This window comes from Catharus ustulatus, chromosome 27, assembly GCF_009819885.2.
Source record: "Catharus ustulatus isolate bCatUst1 chromosome 27, bCatUst1.pri.v2, whole genome shotgun sequence".
In the NCBI taxonomy this organism is placed as follows: Eukaryota; Metazoa; Chordata; class Aves; order Passeriformes; family Turdidae; genus Catharus; species Catharus ustulatus.
In genome coordinates, this window is record NC_046247.1 from 1,650,485 (window position 1) to 1,667,211 (window position 16,727).

General features: G+C 68.3%; 2 protein-coding genes across 6 annotated transcripts; both read left to right on the plus strand.

Annotated features, from left to right (window-relative positions):
* Positions 1–745: 745 nt before the first annotated feature.
* On the plus strand, positions 746–9,459 carry SORBS3 (sorbin and SH3 domain containing 3). Of its 3 annotated transcripts, XM_033081448.2 has the most exons (19): positions 746–966; positions 3,645–3,696; positions 3,788–3,893; positions 4,012–4,235; positions 4,306–4,369; positions 4,441–4,552; positions 4,629–4,713; positions 4,792–4,833; positions 4,922–5,008; positions 5,495–5,550; positions 6,703–6,803; positions 6,942–7,021; positions 7,135–7,181; positions 7,278–7,392; positions 7,496–7,621; positions 7,705–8,109; positions 8,713–8,792; positions 8,879–8,985; positions 9,072–9,459. In XM_033081448.2, the coding sequence occupies exons 2-19, from the start codon at positions 3,667–3,669 to the stop codon at positions 9,131–9,133; spliced, it is 1,929 nt and encodes a 642-aa protein (XP_032937339.1). In that variant the 5' UTR covers positions 746–966; positions 3,645–3,666; the 3' UTR covers positions 9,134–9,459. The 3 variants fall into 3 exon arrangements, with proteins under 3 accessions (XP_032937339.1, XP_032937338.1, XP_032937340.1); XM_033081447.2 differs by lacking the exon at positions 746–966 and having other exon boundaries at positions 3,436–3,696; XM_033081449.2 differs by lacking the exon at positions 746–966 and having other exon boundaries at positions 3,436–3,696; positions 6,724–6,803.
* Positions 9,460–9,703: 244 nt separating this feature from the next.
* Positions 9,704–16,067, plus strand: PDLIM2 (PDZ and LIM domain 2). 3 transcript variants are annotated; one of them, XM_033081456.1, is made up of 10 exons: positions 9,704–9,725; positions 11,096–11,207; positions 11,491–11,642; positions 11,938–12,007; positions 12,087–12,178; positions 12,274–12,319; positions 14,188–14,342; positions 14,597–14,742; positions 14,818–14,914; positions 15,544–16,067. In XM_033081456.1, exons 2-10 carry the CDS (start codon positions 11,109–11,111, stop codon positions 15,737–15,739), a joined length of 1,053 nt encoding a protein of 350 aa, XP_032937347.1. In that variant the 5' UTR covers positions 9,704–9,725; positions 11,096–11,108; the 3' UTR covers positions 15,740–16,067. The 3 variants fall into 3 exon arrangements, with proteins under 3 accessions (XP_032937347.1, XP_032937346.1, XP_032937345.1); XM_033081455.2 differs by lacking the exon at positions 9,704–9,725 and adding an exon at positions 9,755–9,982; XM_033081454.1 differs by lacking the exon at positions 9,704–9,725 and adding an exon at positions 10,050–10,692 and having other exon boundaries at positions 10,812–11,207.
* Positions 16,068–16,727: the final 660 nt, after the last annotated feature.

The following is a 16,727-nucleotide window of genomic DNA, read 5'->3' on the forward strand; positions in this document are numbered from 1 at the left end:
GATCACAGCTCCAACACCAGGCTGGATCCGACCTGGGGATCATCCCTCAATTCCCAGGATGGAGCCAATGGTCACAGCTCCAGAGCTGGGCAGGATCCTGTCCAGGAATCCAGTGATCACAGCTCCAGTGCCCCTCCTGCATCACCTCAATTCCCAGGAAGGATCCAAAGGTCACCGCTCCAGAGCTGGACTGGATCCTGCCCAGGGATCTCCCCTCAATTCCCAGGAAGGATCCGATGGTCACAGCTCCAATTTTGGGCTGGATCCTGCCCAGGGATCTCCCTCAATTCCTGGGAAGGATCCAATGGTCACAGCTCCAATTTTGGGCTGTATCCTGTCCAGGGATCTCCCTCAATTCCTGGGATGGATCCAATGGTCACAGCTCCAGTGCCCCTCCTGCATCACCTCCATTCCCAGGAAGCTGCTGTGGCTCCCACCTCTGCCATCCCCTCTTCCCAAGTGACAGCAGGATGTCCAGGATGAGCTCTGGAGGATTCCAGGGCGTTATCCCAATGCCAGCAGCTTTTCCTTCAGGAACTCAGTGTCCATCCTCGAGCTGGGCTCACCACGTGCTCCCTCCCGACACCGTTCCCATCCCCGGGCTCCGGATGCACCCAGGGCACGCCCTGGGCAGGACACTGCTGCTCTCCCACCCTTTTCCTGCCTGTTCCCACCAAAACCGGGGAGCCCCCAACCCCCAGACCCCACTCCCAGCACCGGGGGATGCTCCCAGCCCATCCCAGCCCATGGGAGCATCCCTGCGAGCATCCCCGGGCCCGGCCGAGCGTTCCCGGCTGGCATCGCCGCGCTGAGCAAACAGGAAACACTCGCCCTTTGTTAATCCCGGCCCGGGCTGCGCGTTAAATATTTATCTGTGAGCGGAGGCTGGTGCTGGGAGCCGCGGGGAGGGAGGGACCGAGGCTGGGCCGGCGCTGGAGGCTCCGCTGCGGGCACGGGGACCGGGAGGTGAGCGGGGTTTGGGCAGGGGGTGGTGGCACATCCTGGGAGGAAGGGACAGCTGCGGGGGCTGCGAGGTGTCACTTGGGCTGGAGGGGACCTGGAGGGGACCTGGGTGACACTGTCACCCCCAGGCAGCAGGGATGGGGTCAGGGGTCCCCTCGCCCCTCCCCGGCCCCGCTGCCATCCCTGTCCTTGTCACCCTGGGATTTTCCAGCCCGTGTCCTCGCCACGGTGTCCCCAGCTGGCACCAAGGAGCCGCCTCATTCCCACGGCCTTGGGGTGGGGGCTGCGTCCCCCTGGGCCGTGGCAGGGGGGAGGACACCCGACCTGTCCCCGGTGTCCCCAGTGTGTCCCCAGTGTCCCCAATGTGTCCCCAGCGTCCCACGGGCGCAGCATCGCAGCCGGGCAGGGCTCCTGCCGTGGTCCCCAGCACCAGGGGGCGGTGGCTTGGTGGGGACCGAGGGGTGGCACCGAAGCCACTGCGGCCCCGGGAACTCACGTGGGACTCACGGGATGAGGAAGGGCTGGGACAGCCCCGGTTTGGGGGTGTCAGCACTTTAGGGGAGCAGGAAGGAACCGGCGGGTGAGTGGAGGGTGCGGGCACTGCCCGAGGGGTGAGGGGGGACACGGGGGTGTCCCTTGGGGGATCCATGCCCGGATTCCTTAGGGAATCACGGAGGGAGGGGATGGAGGGGATGGAGGGGTGCAGTGGGGATGGGGGCTCTGCTCTGGCTGTGCCCCCCACAGACCCCACTCCGCTCCTCACCTCTCAGCATTTCCTCCTCCAAAAATCCCCCCTAAATCCCTTTCTCCATGGGATGGGGAAGCGGGGACGCCGGAGGGGATGAGGCGGGACAGAGCCAGGCACGGGGGGTCCGCAGCGCCCAAATCCTGCGGGATGCAGAGATTGAAGGGATGAAGGAATGCAGGAGATGGAGGGGACGGAGGAAATGACGGGGACAGAGGGCAGCAGTGGGGATGGGGCTTTGCCCTCCCCGTGCCCCACTCCCGGCGCTCCTGTGCTCACAGGAGCACAGACCCCACTCCCCTCCCCCATCCCTTCCCGAAAACCCCCCCCAAATCCCCCCCAAATCCCCCCAAATCCCCCCCCAAATCCGCGTCTCCATCGCGCCGGGGGGCCGGCGGCGCCGGGCTCGCCCCGTTTCGTAAGCGGGGCCGGGTGTGCGGGAACGCGTGCGCGGGGCGTGGGATGAGTTCAGCCTCTTGGCTCCATTCCCTGGATCGCATCCCTGGAAATGTCACTGGAAACTCTGAATGGGCCGGCCCCGCTCCAGAGCGGGGAGCGCTGGGGGGGCAGCGCACCCCGGGGGGGGCCGGGGCTCGCGGGGACCCAACGCGGGTGAGAACGGCGGCTCCCGACCCTCCCGGGGGATGTTTTTGGGGGGCTCTCCCCTCCAGCCCCCCACGATGCGCTGAACTCCCCCCCCCCGCCCCTCCTCTCCTTCTCCCGGCGAAGTTCGTGCCGTGGATTTTTCTTCCCCGCCGCTCGCAGCTCCGTCCCGGGGCTCCCCAAAATCCCGGCGCGTCCCGGGGGTCCCCGGTGGCACCGCCCAGGAGGTAAGAGCTGCCTGGAGGGGTCGCTTTTGGGGGACACTGGGGGTCCTTCTGTGTGGGTGCTGCGCTGGGAATGGCGTGGAGGTTTTTGGGGTGCCCTGGGGGGGATGGGAGCTTGAACCCCAATTCCTGTGCCCTGCAGCACATCCTTCTCTAGTCCTCAGCTTCCCCACGAGGGTAATTAATATTAATTACAGCCTTGGGGCTGCGGTGTGGGGAACAGGGGTCACCAGCCCGATTTGGGGGTCCCACGGACACAGCGGGCACCGTGACCCCCGTTTGGGGCGGGGTCTGACCGTGGTGGTGTCCCCAAAGCCCCGGGGTCCCCTCCCCGCCCCTCTGCTCCCCGGTGAGTCACAGCATCGCCCTCCCGGCTCCTCGTCCCTCCGTCCCCTCTCCCTCCCTCCCTCCCTCCGTGTTTGCGCTGCAGGGCGGGGAAATATTTCTGCCCTGTCGTGTTCTCGGAGCTGGCAGCGCTCCCGGGCGGGCGACGCTGCTGCCGCCACGTGCCCGGACGGGAGGGCACCGCGCCGGGATCGCCCCGAGCCGCTCCGGGCGTGTTCCAGGCTGGGCTGGGTCCATCCGTGCGGTGCCAGGCACGGGGGGTCTGGATCCGCTGGGGACCCGTGCCAGGGCTGGTTCTGAGCAGGAGCAGCCGCTTCCCCTGGCACCGCCAGGCTCCCTGAGCTGGGGACGCTGCCACCGTGGCTGTCACCCCACCGTGACCGTTGTCAGTGACCCCTCTGAGTGACAGGGGATGCTCCCAGCGGTGGGGCTGGGGGTCCTCCGAGCCCCTAACCCCTCTGAGTGACAGGAGATGCTCCCAGGGGTGGTTCTGGGGGTCCCCCGAGCCCCCAACCCCTCTGAGTGACAGGGGATGCTCCCAGCGGTGAGGATGGGGGTCCTCCGATCCCCCGACCCCTCTGAGTGACAGGGGATGCTCCCAGCGGTGGTTCTGGGGATCCTCCGAGCCCCCGACCCCTCTGAGTGACAGGGGATGCTCCCAGCGGTGGTTCTGGGGATCCTCCTATCCCCCCTCTCTCTGGCAATGCCCAGAAAATCGGGACAGGGGACGCCCCCTGAGCGCGGCTCTTTTCCCACAGGGCCCCGGCACATCGCACCCCCCCGGCCATGGCTCAGCCACCTCTGCAGGCGACACGGGTGAGTGGGGCTGGGGGCTGGCACACGCTGGGGGATCCAGGGGGGGCTGCACCCCTCCGATCCTCGGCGCTGCCCCTCCCCTGTGCCACAGGTGCCCATCATCCGCCACCGCGGCTCCAACACTCTCAACTTCCACTTCCATGACTCGGAGAGCCGGGGCACAGCCGAGAACAGCCAGGGAGCTGCCAAGAGCTCAGGTACAGCGCTGGGGACACCCCTGGGGGCTCCACCGAGCCGTGCTCACCTGGGCCGAGCTCACCTGAGCCGTGCTTGCTTGAGCCGAGCTCACCTGAGCCGCGCTCCCCTCGTCCCCAGTGAATGAGTGGTACCAGACCTGGCCGGCCAAGGAGCCCAAAGCCCCCAGCACCCCGCTGCCCGCCCAGCCCACCCCCAGCCCCAGGGCTGTCCCCAGCTGCCCACGGCCCCAGGGCTGGTCGGCGACCTGGACCAAGGACAGCAAGCGGCGGGAGAGGCGCTGGGTGAAGTACGATGGCATCGGGCCCGTGGACGAGACGGGGATGCCGCTCGCCTCACGCTCGGTGAGTGGGGGCGCAGGGCGGGGGTGTCACCGCGCTGTCACCCCCTCACCACCCCGATGTGTCCCCGCAGAGCGTTGACAGCCCCCGGGACTGGTACCGCAGCATGTTCCGGCAGATCCACCGCAAGCTGCCAGGTGAGCCCCGGTGTGCGGGCGTGGCACGGGGCGGGCACAGCCCCGCACCCGCTCAGCTCCTCCATCCTCAGAGCCCGACTGGGACACCCATTCCTGCCCCGCCACGGCGCCCCCATCGCCCCCCAAACCGCGGAGGAGGGGCTCAGCCCCGGCGGAACCCCCCGGAATGCCCAACGGTGACTGGTGAGAGCGGCGCGGTGACACAGCGGTGCCCGAGGGGTGGGGGCTGCGCTGGCTGAACCCCTCCCGCCCTCCCCAGGACCCGCTGGGGTGCCACCCGTGCCACCGCCGAGCCCGGCAGCATTTTTGACTATGAACCAGGGGAATTCTCTCCGCGGGAGCAGGTAGGCAGGTCCTGGCACACCGGGAGGGCGGGGGGCACACGGTGGGCACGCACCTGAGTGTCCCCCTGCCCTTTCCAGAGCCCGGCAGCAGCGCGGCCACAGCGGGCTCAGTCCATCGAGGTGAGCTGGGGGTGCCAGGTGGGGTCGGGGAGGTGACAGCGGGGTCCTGGTGGGCAGTGCCAGCCCCGTCCTGCCCTGCCCTGCGCAGGTGCTGCTGGAGCAGGAGCTGGAGCAGCTCAGCGAGGAGCTGGACAAGGACATGAGGGACATGGAGACGCGCCGGACACCCCGCCAGGTACCCGGGCACCTCCTGCTGCCCCTCGGTCCTCGCAGGGCATCCAGCTGTGAGCACATCCAGCTGTGGGCTCAGCCCTAGTGCGGGATGCATGCGTGGCACAGCTGGATTAAAGCTCGGACGGGTGCGTGCACATCTGGGCACATGGATGTGTGCACAGCTGGATTCCTGCACAGCTGGATGTGTGCGTGGCTGGCTCCCCGCACATCTGGATGCCTGCCCGGCTGGGTGGACGCACGGCTAGCTGCGTGCACATCTGGATGCGCGCACAGCTCGGTGCCTGCCTATCTGGGTCCGCGCACATCTGGACCCACGCACGGCGGGCTGGAGCCGCGGCTGTGGGGCTCTAGGACCCAGCCCGTCCGTCCGTCCGTCCGGCCGGCGCTTCATTGGCGCAGCCGAGCTGGACTCCTTCGCTTCCCGCCGAGACTCGGCCTCCTGGATGATTAATTTTTCTCTCCCACCCCCTCCCGCTCCTCCCGGCAGAGCCCGGCGGCTGCTCCCACCGCTCGCTCCCCTGCTCCGGCCTCCCCGGCTGCGAGGTGAGTTCAGCGCTGCTCCCACCCCCCGCGCCCCCAAATCCCCCTGCAGGCGAGGGACAGGACCCCGCTCTGGGTCCCCAGGGATCCCCCCGTCCCCCCCGTCCCCCTCGTCCCCCCGCAGCCCGGCTCGGCTGGGAGCGGCGCCGGGCCGGCTGCCCGGTGGGTGTGACACCGGAGCGGGGCTGAGCCTTTCCCCCGTCCCCGAGCAGGGACACCGTGTCCCGGCCTTTGGCTCCGTCCCAGGGGAGGTGACGGAGTTCGGGTTCCCACCGCTGTGTCCCCATGTCCCCACGGGTACGGTGAGGGGATGGCCGTGCCGGAGAACCCCGGGGTGGAATGGGCACCCCGGGATGGGGGGGGGGACCCCGGGGTGTCCCCACAGACCCCTCTGTGCCCCGGCAGCGGCAGGAAAACAAACCAACCAACAAACAAACCAACAAACAAACCAACAAACCAACAAACAAACCAACCAACAAACCAGCGCCTCCTCTTGTAGGACCGACCCTAACTCTCGGCAGCGCACAGAGGGGTGGTTCCCCCCCTCCCCAATCCCTCCTCCGGCTTGGGGGGCGAATTTGGGCTCTTTAAGCGCCCCCCGGAGCGGGGTTGTTCATTAGCCAGCCCTCCCTCCCCTGCTCCGGGCTTCCTGCTCGGCGGCAGCGGGGCTGCGCTGCCGGAAAACTTTGGACCGGTCCCGCTTGGCTGCCTCTGGATGAGACCCTGCAGGGCTGGAGGGAGCAAACCCGGGGGTCCTGGTTCTGGGGGACCCCAGCGTCCTCACATTCTGGTCCGTGGGATCCCGGAGTCCTGGTTCTGGGGGACCCCAGCGTCCTCACGTTCTGGTCCGTGGGATCCCGGAGTCCTGGTTCTGGGGGACCCCAAATGTCTTGGTTCAGGGAATTCAGGGATCCTGGTCCTGCAGGACCGCGAATTCCTGGTCCAGGGTTCCTGGTCCGTGGGATCCAGGAGTCCTGAGGGTCCCTGATGTCCTGGTCCATGAGACCCAGGGGTCCTGGTCCATGGTGCTCACAGGACCCTGATATCCTGGTGTGTGGGACACAGGGGTCCCTGCAGGGTCAGAGCAGGGAGGGTTCACGGCAGCAGGGCTGGAATGGAGGCTGAGCCCTGCCCTGAGCCACTGTCACCCCACAGGAGCCCCCTGTCACCCCACAGGAGCCCCCCTGTCACCCCCAGCATGGAGCGGGGTGGGCTGGGGCTGGGCAGTGACAGGAGCCACGCAGCCCCCCGCGGAGGTGAGACCCCCTTTAACCCCCTGAGCCCCCCTTTAACCCCCCTGAGCCCCCCTTTAACCCCCCTGAGCCCCCCTGAGCCCCCCTGAGCCCCCCGAGCCCTGCCAGGCACCCCGGCTGGTCACACCCCGCTCTTTACAGACACCCTCAGGCCAGGGACCCTCCCCAGCTTGTCGGACCTGGGGGTCCCCGTGGAGGCCGTCAAGAAGGAGGAGAAGAAGGTGAGGCTGGGGTTTTTGGGGTGGGATTTGGGATTGGGGGTGCCCCATGGCAGGGCTTGGGGGGGCTCAGGGGGGGTTTTACTCCCCCTGTAACCTCTCCTCTCCCTCCCCAGATGAAAGCCGCTCGCCTCAAGTTCGATTTTCAGGCTGAATCTCCTAAGTAAGCACCGGGGTCACTCCTGGGGCCCCTCGGGTGATGGATCCGAGCTGGGGACAGGTCTGTGCCCCAGGACAGCTGTGACAGTGTCCCTTGCAGGGAGCTGACGCTGCAGAAGGGGGACATCGTCTACATCCACAAGGAGGTGGACAGGAACTGGCTGGAGGGGGAGCACCACGGCCGCGTGGGCATCTTCCCCTCCAACTACGTGGAGGTGAGCCCGGGACACGAGGGGACAGCGGGGACACGAGGGGACAGGAGGGGACAGAGGGGACAGGAGGTCCTGGCGCTGTCCCTGACCCGCGTGTCCCACCCAGATCCTGCCCCCCACGGAGGTGCCCAAGCCCATCAAGGCTCCCACGCTCCAGGTGCTGGAATACGGGGAGGCGCTGGCGCTCTACAACTTCAGAGGGGATCTGCACGTGGAGCTCTCCTTTCGCAAGGTACCGCCGCTCCGTGCTGTGCCATTCCGTGCCATTCCGTGCCATTCCGTGCCGTGCTGACCCGCTCTCCGCTCCCGCGGCAGGGCGAGCGGATCTGCCTGGTGCGGCGAGTGAACGAGAACTGGTACGAGGGGCGCATCTCGGGCACCAGCCGCCAGGGCATCTTCCCCGCCACCTACGTCCAGGTGTTGAAGGAGCCTCGTGTCAAAGCCACGGCCGAGGACATCCCCTCCTCCCCGTCCCTGCAGCGCTCCCCCGCTCCCCGCATCCCCCAGGCTCCCAGCGGCTCCCCCCGGGAAGCCAGGCGGGGTCCCGGGGTGTCGGGAGGCCGCCCGTGCTCCCCGCTCCACCTGGGCACGTCCTTCCCGTCCTCCCCAAAGCTGCCCCACGCTGGCACCCCCAGCCCCGTGGTGACCTCTGCCAGCCCCCCACACCCTGCAGCCGCCCACCCCCAGGAGCCTCGGCGTCCCGCCTGGACCCCCGAGCAGGTGAGTGCTCCCCGCCCTGGCATCATGTCCCTCACCGTGGAATCGTGTCCCCAACCCTGACATCGTGTCCCTCACCCTGGCATCGTGTCCCTCACCCTGGCATCGTGCTCCCCACCCTGGCATCGTGTCCCTCACCCTGGTATCGTGTCCCCCACCCTGACATCCTGTCCCCTACCCTGACATCGTGTCCCCCGCCCCGACATCGTGTCCCCACCCTGCCATCGTGTCCCCCATCCTGACATCGTGTCCCCCATCCTGACATCGTGTCCCCCGCCCTGGCATCGTGTCCCCCACCCTGACATCGTGTCCCCTACCCTGACATCGTGTCCCCTACCCTGACATCGTGTCCCTCATCCTGGCATCGTGTCCCTCACCGTGGCATCCTGTCCCCTACCCTGACATCCTGTCCCCTACCCTGACATCGTGTCCCCTACCCTGGCATCGTGTCCCCCACCCTGACATCGCGCCCCCCACCCTGGGATCGTGTCCCCCGCCCTGACATCGTGTCCCCCATCCTGGCATTGCACCCCCACCCTGGCATCGCGCTCCCCACCCCGGCGGGGGCTGCGGGTGCTGCCCTGAACCCACCCTGTCCCCCCACAGCGAGCGATCCCGGCGGCACAAACCGCTGCCCGCCCCGAGCCCGCCCCGTCCTACAACGGCTCCGAAATCCGGTGGACTCCGTAAGCAGGGCCAGGAGTGTCCCCAGGGCGCCGTGTCCCCTCGAGGGACCCGTGGGGGGTGGCTCTGCCCATGGTTTGTCTCGCAGGTACCGGGCTCTGTACCAGTACCGGCCCCAGAACGCCGACGAGCTGGAGCTGCTGGAAGGGGACAGGGTGGACGTCATGCAGCAGTGCGACGACGGCTGGTTCGTGGGTGCGTGGCCGCCAGCGTGGGGACAGGGATGAGGACAAGGTGCCACCCTCACCCCTCACCTCCTCTCCGCGTCTTTATCCCCGCAGGAGTGTCCCGGAGGACGCAGAAATTCGGCACTTTCCCCGGGAATTACGTGGCGCCGGTGTGACCCGCGGCCAGGGGGGGAGGAGTGGGGCTGGGGGCTTCTCCCTGTTCCCTTCGTGTCCCCTCCGTGTCCCCCCACGGGGATGAAGCGCCTCCAGCTCCCTCCCGCCCCTATGGGGCTGCCTCTAACAGGGACAAACCCCCGGCTCGGGGTGTCCCCCCCACCCCAGCGCCTTAACCCGCCCCCTCCCCACCTCTGCCCGCTGCCACCACCCCGGGGGTGTCCCCTGGGGGTCTGGCCTGACCGTGACGGCCGCGCCCCGCCGGGTGGGTCCGCGGCCGGGAGTCGCCTTGGCTTCTGTTCCATCATTAAAGCTCAGCTCAAACCCACTCCGAGCGTGCCGGGATCGGGGAGGAGCCGCTGCCGGAGCCGTCCCAGCGCGGGGAGGGCGCTGCGTGGGGCCCGGGGATCCCCCCACGCCCACGGGCGGCCCCGCTCGGAGCCGGGGCGGGCTCAGCCCCGAAGGGGAGGGGAGGGGAGGGGAGGCAGTGCCCGCAGCCCGGCCCGGCCCGGCACGGCACGGCACGGCTCCTCCCGAGGAGGCGGCGCCGTCCCGGGGCCGCGCTCGGCTCCGCAGCCCCGCGGGGCCGCCCGGGTGAGTTTGGGGGGCACGGGGGGGGTTTGGGGGTGTCCGTCTGTCCGTGCGGGGGTGGAGAGGGATGTGCGGGCATGTTCCCTAAGTGCCCAGGTCCCCGCGAGTGCCAAGTCTCTGTGTCCCCAAGTCCCCGCGCCTCCTGGCATCGCCCGTCCCCCCCCGCTCGCCCCGCGGGTGCCAGGCGGCACCGCCATCCCCGCGGGGACAAAGACATCGCTGTGCCACGGGGACAGAGCCCGGAGGGAGCGGGGACACAGGTGGGGCGTGGGGAGCCGGGGATGGAGAAGGGGGGCAGGACAGGGATGGAGAAGGGGGGCAGGACACCCAGGGGAGGTGCAGGGAGTGGAGAAGGAGCGCAGGGATGGAGGAGGGGAGCAGGAGATGGAGAAGGGGAGCATGAGAGAGAAGAGAGGTGCAGTGTCTGAAGAAGGGGTACAGTGACTAAAGAAGGGGTACAGTGACTAAAGAAGGGGTACAGGGTCCCGACAAGACGTGCAGAGCTGTTTGGGGGGTCTGGGGTGGATGCCCAGCTGGCTGTGCGGGTCCCCGGGCTGGCAACCCTCGCTGCCCAGGGATGCTGAGCGGGGCTGGGCATGGGGAGGGGGTTTGGGGTTTGGGGTTTCCTCCCGGCGCTGCAAGCCCGGCCCAGGAAATTCTTCCGGGCAGCCTCTCAAGCCCCTCTTTGTGCTCTTGGGATTTTTAACATTCCCGGCGGCTGCGGACGGGGTGCCCGGTGCCGGACGGGGTGCCCGGTTCCAGATGGGCTGCTCAGCTCCCCCAGGCTGTGGCGGGATGGACGGGATGGGATCTGGTGTAGATTTAGGGGATGCAGCTGCTGCAAATTCCCACCCATCCCATCGGAGCCAAGAGCTCTGTGCCACCCCCGGGGGATTCTCAGCGTCCTTTACCAGCGTGGCTTTGCTGTGGGATGAAGGACTGGAGCTGCCGGGTGTCGGATCCCGCTGTGGTGAGCAGCAGGACCCGTCCCTCGCTGCCACATCCTTCCCTCCAAACCCCACTCGGCTCTGCCAGGCCACAGCGCCGGCCTTGCTGCCAAGGCGTCACCGATTTCCTGCCTTGCTCCAGCTCCTGGGAGCGACCTTGGCTGTCCCAGCTGCGGCACCGGGTGCCTGGGACCCCCTGGCCCCGGGGGAGGAAGCCGCCAGCCTTGGGGGACAAGAGGAAGCGGCGCTGGTTGGTGACACGCTGCCAGGACCTGGGTCCCCTCCCCGGAAGGAAAGCGCTGCCGGAGCCTTGGGGACCCTCGGGGTGCAGCGGGGACAGGGAGGCACTGGTTGGGTGGTCTGTGGGTAGGAGGAGGGGGATCCCCTGTGCCCAGCATCGCTGACACCTCGCTCCCGCCCGCCCAGAGCCGCCGCTGCCATGCCGGTGACAGTGACAGTGACACTGCCCGGCCCGGCCCCGTGGGGCTTCCGCATCTCCGGGGGAAGAGATTTCGGGAAGCCCATCGCTGTCTCCAAGGTAGGAACCCCCCACGTGTCCCCCGGGCTGTCCGAGGAGCGGATCCTGTTTGCTGTCCCTGAGGGATCCTGCTCCGTGGGAACGACCCACGGTGACACCGGGGGAGCTCCCGCGGCCCCCGGGCTGGGCCGTGCCAAATTTCCGGGTGTTGTTTCCAAAACCTTGGTCCCCTCCTGGCAGAGGGGTTGGTTCTGCTCTGAGCATCCCCAGCAGGGTGGGGATCGGGGCTTGAGGCTGCACGGGGGGGTCACCGGAGCCGTCCCGTGTCCCCTTCTCCCTGGAGGTGACAGAGCACGGCAAGGCGGCCACGGGTGACCTCCGGCCGGGGGATGTCATTGTCACCATCAACGGGGAGAGCACGGCTGAGATGCTCAACGTGGAGGCGCAGAACAAGATCAAGCAGAGCCCCGGGCAGCTCCGGCTGGAGGTGGAGAGGTGAGTGCGGGGGACAGCGCGGACACCCGGCCCTGGTGTCCCCAACCACGCGGGTGTCACTCGTTCCCCCTCCCCGGTGACTCTTGGGGCGGTGCCATCCCCTCGGGAGCCTGTCCCGGCTCTCTAATTAAGGAATTGGGTGTTAATGAGGCCAGGCAGGGCTGGCAGCCGTTACCTGGCCGACTGGTCCCAGTTGGGGACCCAGCCGAGCCGGGGAGGGGTGACACCGTGCTGTGCTCAGGGGTTTTGTGCCCCTGGGGCAGATCCCAGACCCTGCCCCCTCCCTCGGCCCCAGGTCCCCGGTGCCACCTCCCAGCCACACCAACGGGGACACCTCGCCAGAGAGGATGGCCTCGCGTTTCCAGGTGAGCCCTGGGCAGCCCCCGCACGCTCGGGTCCCCCAGGCAGGGACTGCCGGTGTCACTGTCACCCTCCCCTCCCCAGGACACGCTGCGGATGCGGGGGGAGAGCCGAGGTGCCCTGAGGACCCTGGAGCCCGGGCTGGCACCCCTCGCCCACCCAGCTGGCAGCGCCAGGTAAGGCTGGGGGTGGGGCTGGGGGTGGGGCTGGGGGTGGGGAGGGGGCTGGGGAGGCCCAGGGACCCCCCTGATGTCTCCGTTCTCTCCCCCAGCTCACAGCCCCTGGAGCAGGAGCTCACCTGTCCTGGCCTCCACCAGGTGAGCTGGGGGGGCTGCAGGGGGACACGCAGAGATGCTGGGGGTGGCATCCGTGCACCAAAACCTTCTGAACCCCCAAACCATCCCCATTTTAAACCCCAAACCATCCCCATTTTAAACCCCAAACCATCCTCATTTTAAACCCCAAACCACCCCGCTTTGAACCCCCAAACCATCCCTCTTTTCAGTGCTAAACCTTCCCCCCCTTGAACCCCAAATCTGCCCCACTTTGAGCCCCCCAACCGCTCCGTCTGCCCCCCCACGGCCACGTCATTGTCCCTCGGGGTCCCCTGTGCTGCGGGTGCCACCGCTGTCCCCTCCCCGCCGCGCTGGCAGCACCCCCGGCCCCGCGGGCACCGCCGCACCTGCCCAGGGATGTTTTGCTCCTCTTGGCAGCGGCGCCAGCCTGGGGAGGCCAAACCAGTTTGGGAAGGCCCAGCCCCGCTGCCGCCAGCCCGGGGCACTGGGGTGTTGGTCGGGCAGGGACCCACGGGCCGGGACACCCCGGGAATGGGATCGGGACGCGCCGGGAGTGGGATGGGGACACCCGGGGGCTGGCTGCCTCCTCCACCCCCCCGAGCTCAGTGCCAGGGTGCCCGCGGCCGCCCCATCCCTCCCTGCGGGCAGCCGCTGCCTCCGGGCTTGGCGTCTCCCTCCTTTCCTCCCTCCCCGCTTGCTCTTTTTCTTGTTTTTCAAGCCCAAATTGGGAAGAGCCGCGGCACCGAGCGCGGCCCTTCCCAGCTGCTTTGGCCGCAGCTCCGGCCGCCCCTTGGCTGCTCCGGCTGTCCCTTGGCTCCTCCGACCCCTCCTTGGCTCCTCCGACCCCTCCTTGGTTCCTCCGACCCCTCCTTGGTTCCTCCGACCCCTCCTTGGTTCCTCCGACCCCTCCTTGGCTGCTCCGGCCACCCCTTGGTTCCTCCGACCCCTCCTTGGCTCCTCCGACCCCTCCTTGGCTCCTCCGACCCCTCCTTGGCTGCTCCGGCCCCCGCTCCCTCCTTCCTCCCCAGCTCCTTGTTTGCTTTGGTGCCGGTTCCGAAAGGTCCCTCCCTGGCCCAGCGGGTCCCTCCCAGCCCGGACACCCCCATCAGAGGGTTGGGGACATGAGGATGCGGTGCCCGAAGCCCCCCACCCCATCTCAGGGTCCCTTGGGTCCAGCCCGGATCCAAGTCCCGGCTCCTCCGGTGCCTGTTTTAGCTGATCCCCCGTGTCCCCTGAGCGCTGTCCCTGTCGCTGTCCGTGTGTCCGGGCAGGGTCCCTGTGCCCGTGTCCCGCCGGGATTCATTCCCATCTGCGTGGCAGCTGCTCCGGGAACATCAACATCGAATTCCACTTAACCAGGGCTGCGCTTCCCGGCCCCGCTGAGCAGGAGCGGATGGAGGGGAGGGAACAGGAGCTGGGTTTGGGGTGGGGGCGCTGCCACTGACCCCAGCTGGGTGGGAAGGAGAAGCGGCTGCCCCACGGAGCATCCCTGCATCCCTCAGGATGGGGAAAGCTGGTCCGGGTGTCCTTGGGGTGCCGGGGGATAGAGGGAGGGTCTGTGAGCACTTTTGGGGGGCTGCCCGGCCCCCAGGGTGTCCTTGGGGTTCCAGGGGGATAGAGGGAGGGTCTGTGAGCACTTTTGGGGTCTGTCCAGCCCCCAGGGTGTCCTTGGGGTGCCAGGGGGCTGAAGGAGGGTCTGTGAGCACTTTTGGGGGGCTGTCCAGCCCCCAGGGTGTCCTTGGGGTGCCAGGGGGCAGAGGAAGGATCTGTGAGCACTTTTGGGGGGCTGTCCAGCCCTCAGGGTGTCCCCGGGGGGCACAGGGAGGGTCTGTGAGCACTTTTGGGGGACTGTCCAGCCCCCAGGACATCCATCCCTTCTCCCCTGCCAGGAACGAGGTCGCCTGAGCCGCCAGAACAGCTCGCAGGGTCCCGTCCTGCCTCCACCCCCCTGCCCACCCCCAGCGGAGCTCGGAGCCCCCCAAACCCCCCGGGACCCCCTCGGGGAGCGGCGCCTCTCCTGCCCCTCCCCCAGCACCTTCCCCAGGTACGGAGCGGGCCGGGGGCTGCGGGGGGGAGGGGACAGGGCAGGGAAACCCCCAGCCCCGTGTCCCCACGCAGGTTTGTCACCCGTGGGAAGGGTTAACTCACCTGCAGACAGGTGGGGCCGTGGGAGGGCCGGGCAGGCCGCGGCAGCTCCCGGGCTGGAGGGAGCAGGTGGCGGACGGGCACTGGGGTGGATCCCGGAATCCGAGTGCTGGGAACCCCCCCAAAATCTCCCTTCGGGCTGTCCCAACACAGCCAGGGCTCGGAGCCGGCCATGAAGCGCTTGGAGGAGGATTCGGAGGTTTACAAGATGCTCCAGGAGAACCGGGAGCTGCGGGCGGCCCCGCGGCAATCCAGCACCTTCCGCCTGCTCCAGGAGGCTCTGGAGGATGAGGAAGGAGGTGAGGGGGGCTCGGAGGGAGGCGGGAGGTGTGACACGGGGCTGGCACGACCCTGATGGCCTTGTGTCCCCTCAGGAACCCCCTTCCCCAGCCGGCTCTCGGCCGCTGCCCGCAAACCCGTGGCCGGGGTGCAGAAGCTGCACGTGTGTGAGAAGTGCGGGAGCAGCATCGCGTGAGTGGGGCTGGGGGCTGGGGGGTCCCGGGGCTGGTTCATCCCTCTCATCCCTCCTGGAAAAGCCAAACAGGGCTGTTCTCAGCGCTGGGGGTGTGAGTGGGGTGTGAGTGGGGATGGGGGTGTGAATGGGGCTGGGGGGTCCCGGGGTGTGAGTGGGGCTGGGGGGTCCCGGGGCTGGCTCATCCCTCTCCTCCCTCCTGGAAAAGCCAAACAGGGGCTGTTCTCAGCGCTGGGGGTGTGCCGGGGCAGGATCCGGCCCTGACATCGCTCCGGGCAGGGATAAAATGCGGCTGAGCCGGGTGTGGCTGGGACAGCATCGATCCTCGCTGTCACTCCAGCGGGGCTCAAAGGGGGATGATTGTGGGGTGGGAATGGGGCTGGGGGTCCCAGGGCAGGGTCCTTCCTTGTCATTGCTCTATCAGGGCGAAATTGGGGGCGGTCCTGGGGTATGAGTGGGACCAGGCTGTGAATGGGACCGGGGGGTCCTGGGGTGTGAGTGGCTCAGGGTGGTCCCAGGGCAGGATCCATCCCTCCAGTGCCACGATGGGCCTGACCCTGGGTGTGAAGGGACCCTGGGGACACGCAGAGTGTCCCGGCTGAGCCGCTGGCTGTCCCCACCCCCGCAGGACACAGGCGGTGCGGATCCAGGACGGTCGCTACCGCCACCCCTCCTGCTACAGCTGCGCCGACTGCGGGCTCAGCCTGAAGATGCGCGGCCACTTCTGGGTTGGGGACGAGCTGTTCTGCGAGAAACACGCCCGGCTGCGCTACCAGGGACCCCCGGGCGGGCCCGTCCCCCGCCCCGTGTCCCCCCGCTCCTGAGCCCCAGGATTGGGGACACCGCCAGCACCCCCCGTGTCCCCAGGGCTGTCCCACCCCGCTGCTGGGGGTGGGTGGGATTTTGGGGGCGATGCCATGGCCATTTTCACCCCTTTGTGAAGTTCTCACCTCTTTGTGGGTGTGTGTGTGATGAGCTGGGTGAGTTCTCAGCCTTGGGGACACCGAGGGGACAATGAGGGGGGATGGGGGAGGGGTCGCTTGAGCACTTGGGGACCGGAGAGGGGGGTGGCACCGCTTGTGCACCGACTGCAAAGCGCTTCTCCGAGGGATTCCACCAGATTCTCTATAAATATAATATATATTTGCTCCACCGCCTCGTCTGCTCTGTGCCTGACCCAGCGCAGGGTCGGGGGGGTTTTACCCCAAACTCGGGGTGCACACAGGGACCCCCCAGCCCCCTCAGCCCGGGCTGGGGGCGCAGGGCTTGGCAGGGCTCCGGTGCTCTTTGTGCCGCTCCGGGAAGGTCAGGGCTGCCCGCAGGGCTGGATGGCCCCTCCCTGGCCATCCCTGGGAGGTGTCCGGGTTTATTGGGGGCTGTTGGCCGAGCCCTTTGTCCCGCTCCAGGTGCTCTTATCGCCGCTCCCCGCCCGCCGTGCCCGCGCGCACGGAGATGGCTCTGCTGTTATCTGGGCTTTGCTGTTATCTGGGGTTTGCTGTTATCTGGGGTTTGCTGTTATCAGCGGCCTGGGAGGGACCTGTCCCTTCCCCTGTCCCTTCCCCTGCCCCTTCCCCTGTCCCTTCCCCTGCCCCTTCCCCTGTCCCTTCCCCTGTCCCTCTGCAGCAGGGACAGCCAGGACCCCCCTCCCCTCCCCTCCTGCCGGGGGTCTCGCTGGGGTTTGTTTGGGGTGCGCCACAGCCCCCCGTGATGTCACCATCGATCTGGGGCTGCCCCTGGATCCCTGAAGTGCCCAAGGCCAGGCTGGGAGCACCCTGGGACAGCGGAAAGTGTCACCTGGCAGGCAGGAGGTGG

Bases quoted from the DNA above. Each gene is read 5' to 3' on its own strand.
- PDLIM2 (XM_033081456.1), top strand. From the start codon at position 11,109: ATGCCGGTGACAGTGACAGTGACACTGCCCGGCCCGGCCCCGTGGGGC. The intron at 12,179-12,273 runs GTAAGGCTGGGG...TCTCTCCCCCAG, and splicing joins CACCCAGCTGGCAGCGCCAG to CTCACAGCCCCTGGAGCAGG. The intron at 14,343-14,596 runs GTACGGAGCGGG...GTCCCAACACAG, and splicing joins TCCCCCAGCACCTTCCCCAG to CCAGGGCTCGGAGCCGGCCA.
- SORBS3 (XM_033081448.2), top strand. From the start codon at position 3,667: ATGGCTCAGCCACCTCTGCAGGCGACACGG. The intron at 7,182-7,277 runs GTAAGCACCGGG...TGTCCCTTGCAG, and splicing joins TTTCAGGCTGAATCTCCTAA to GGAGCTGACGCTGCAGAAGG. The intron at 8,110-8,712 runs GTGAGTGCTCCC...GTCCCCCCACAG, and splicing joins CCGCCTGGACCCCCGAGCAG to CGAGCGATCCCGGCGGCACA.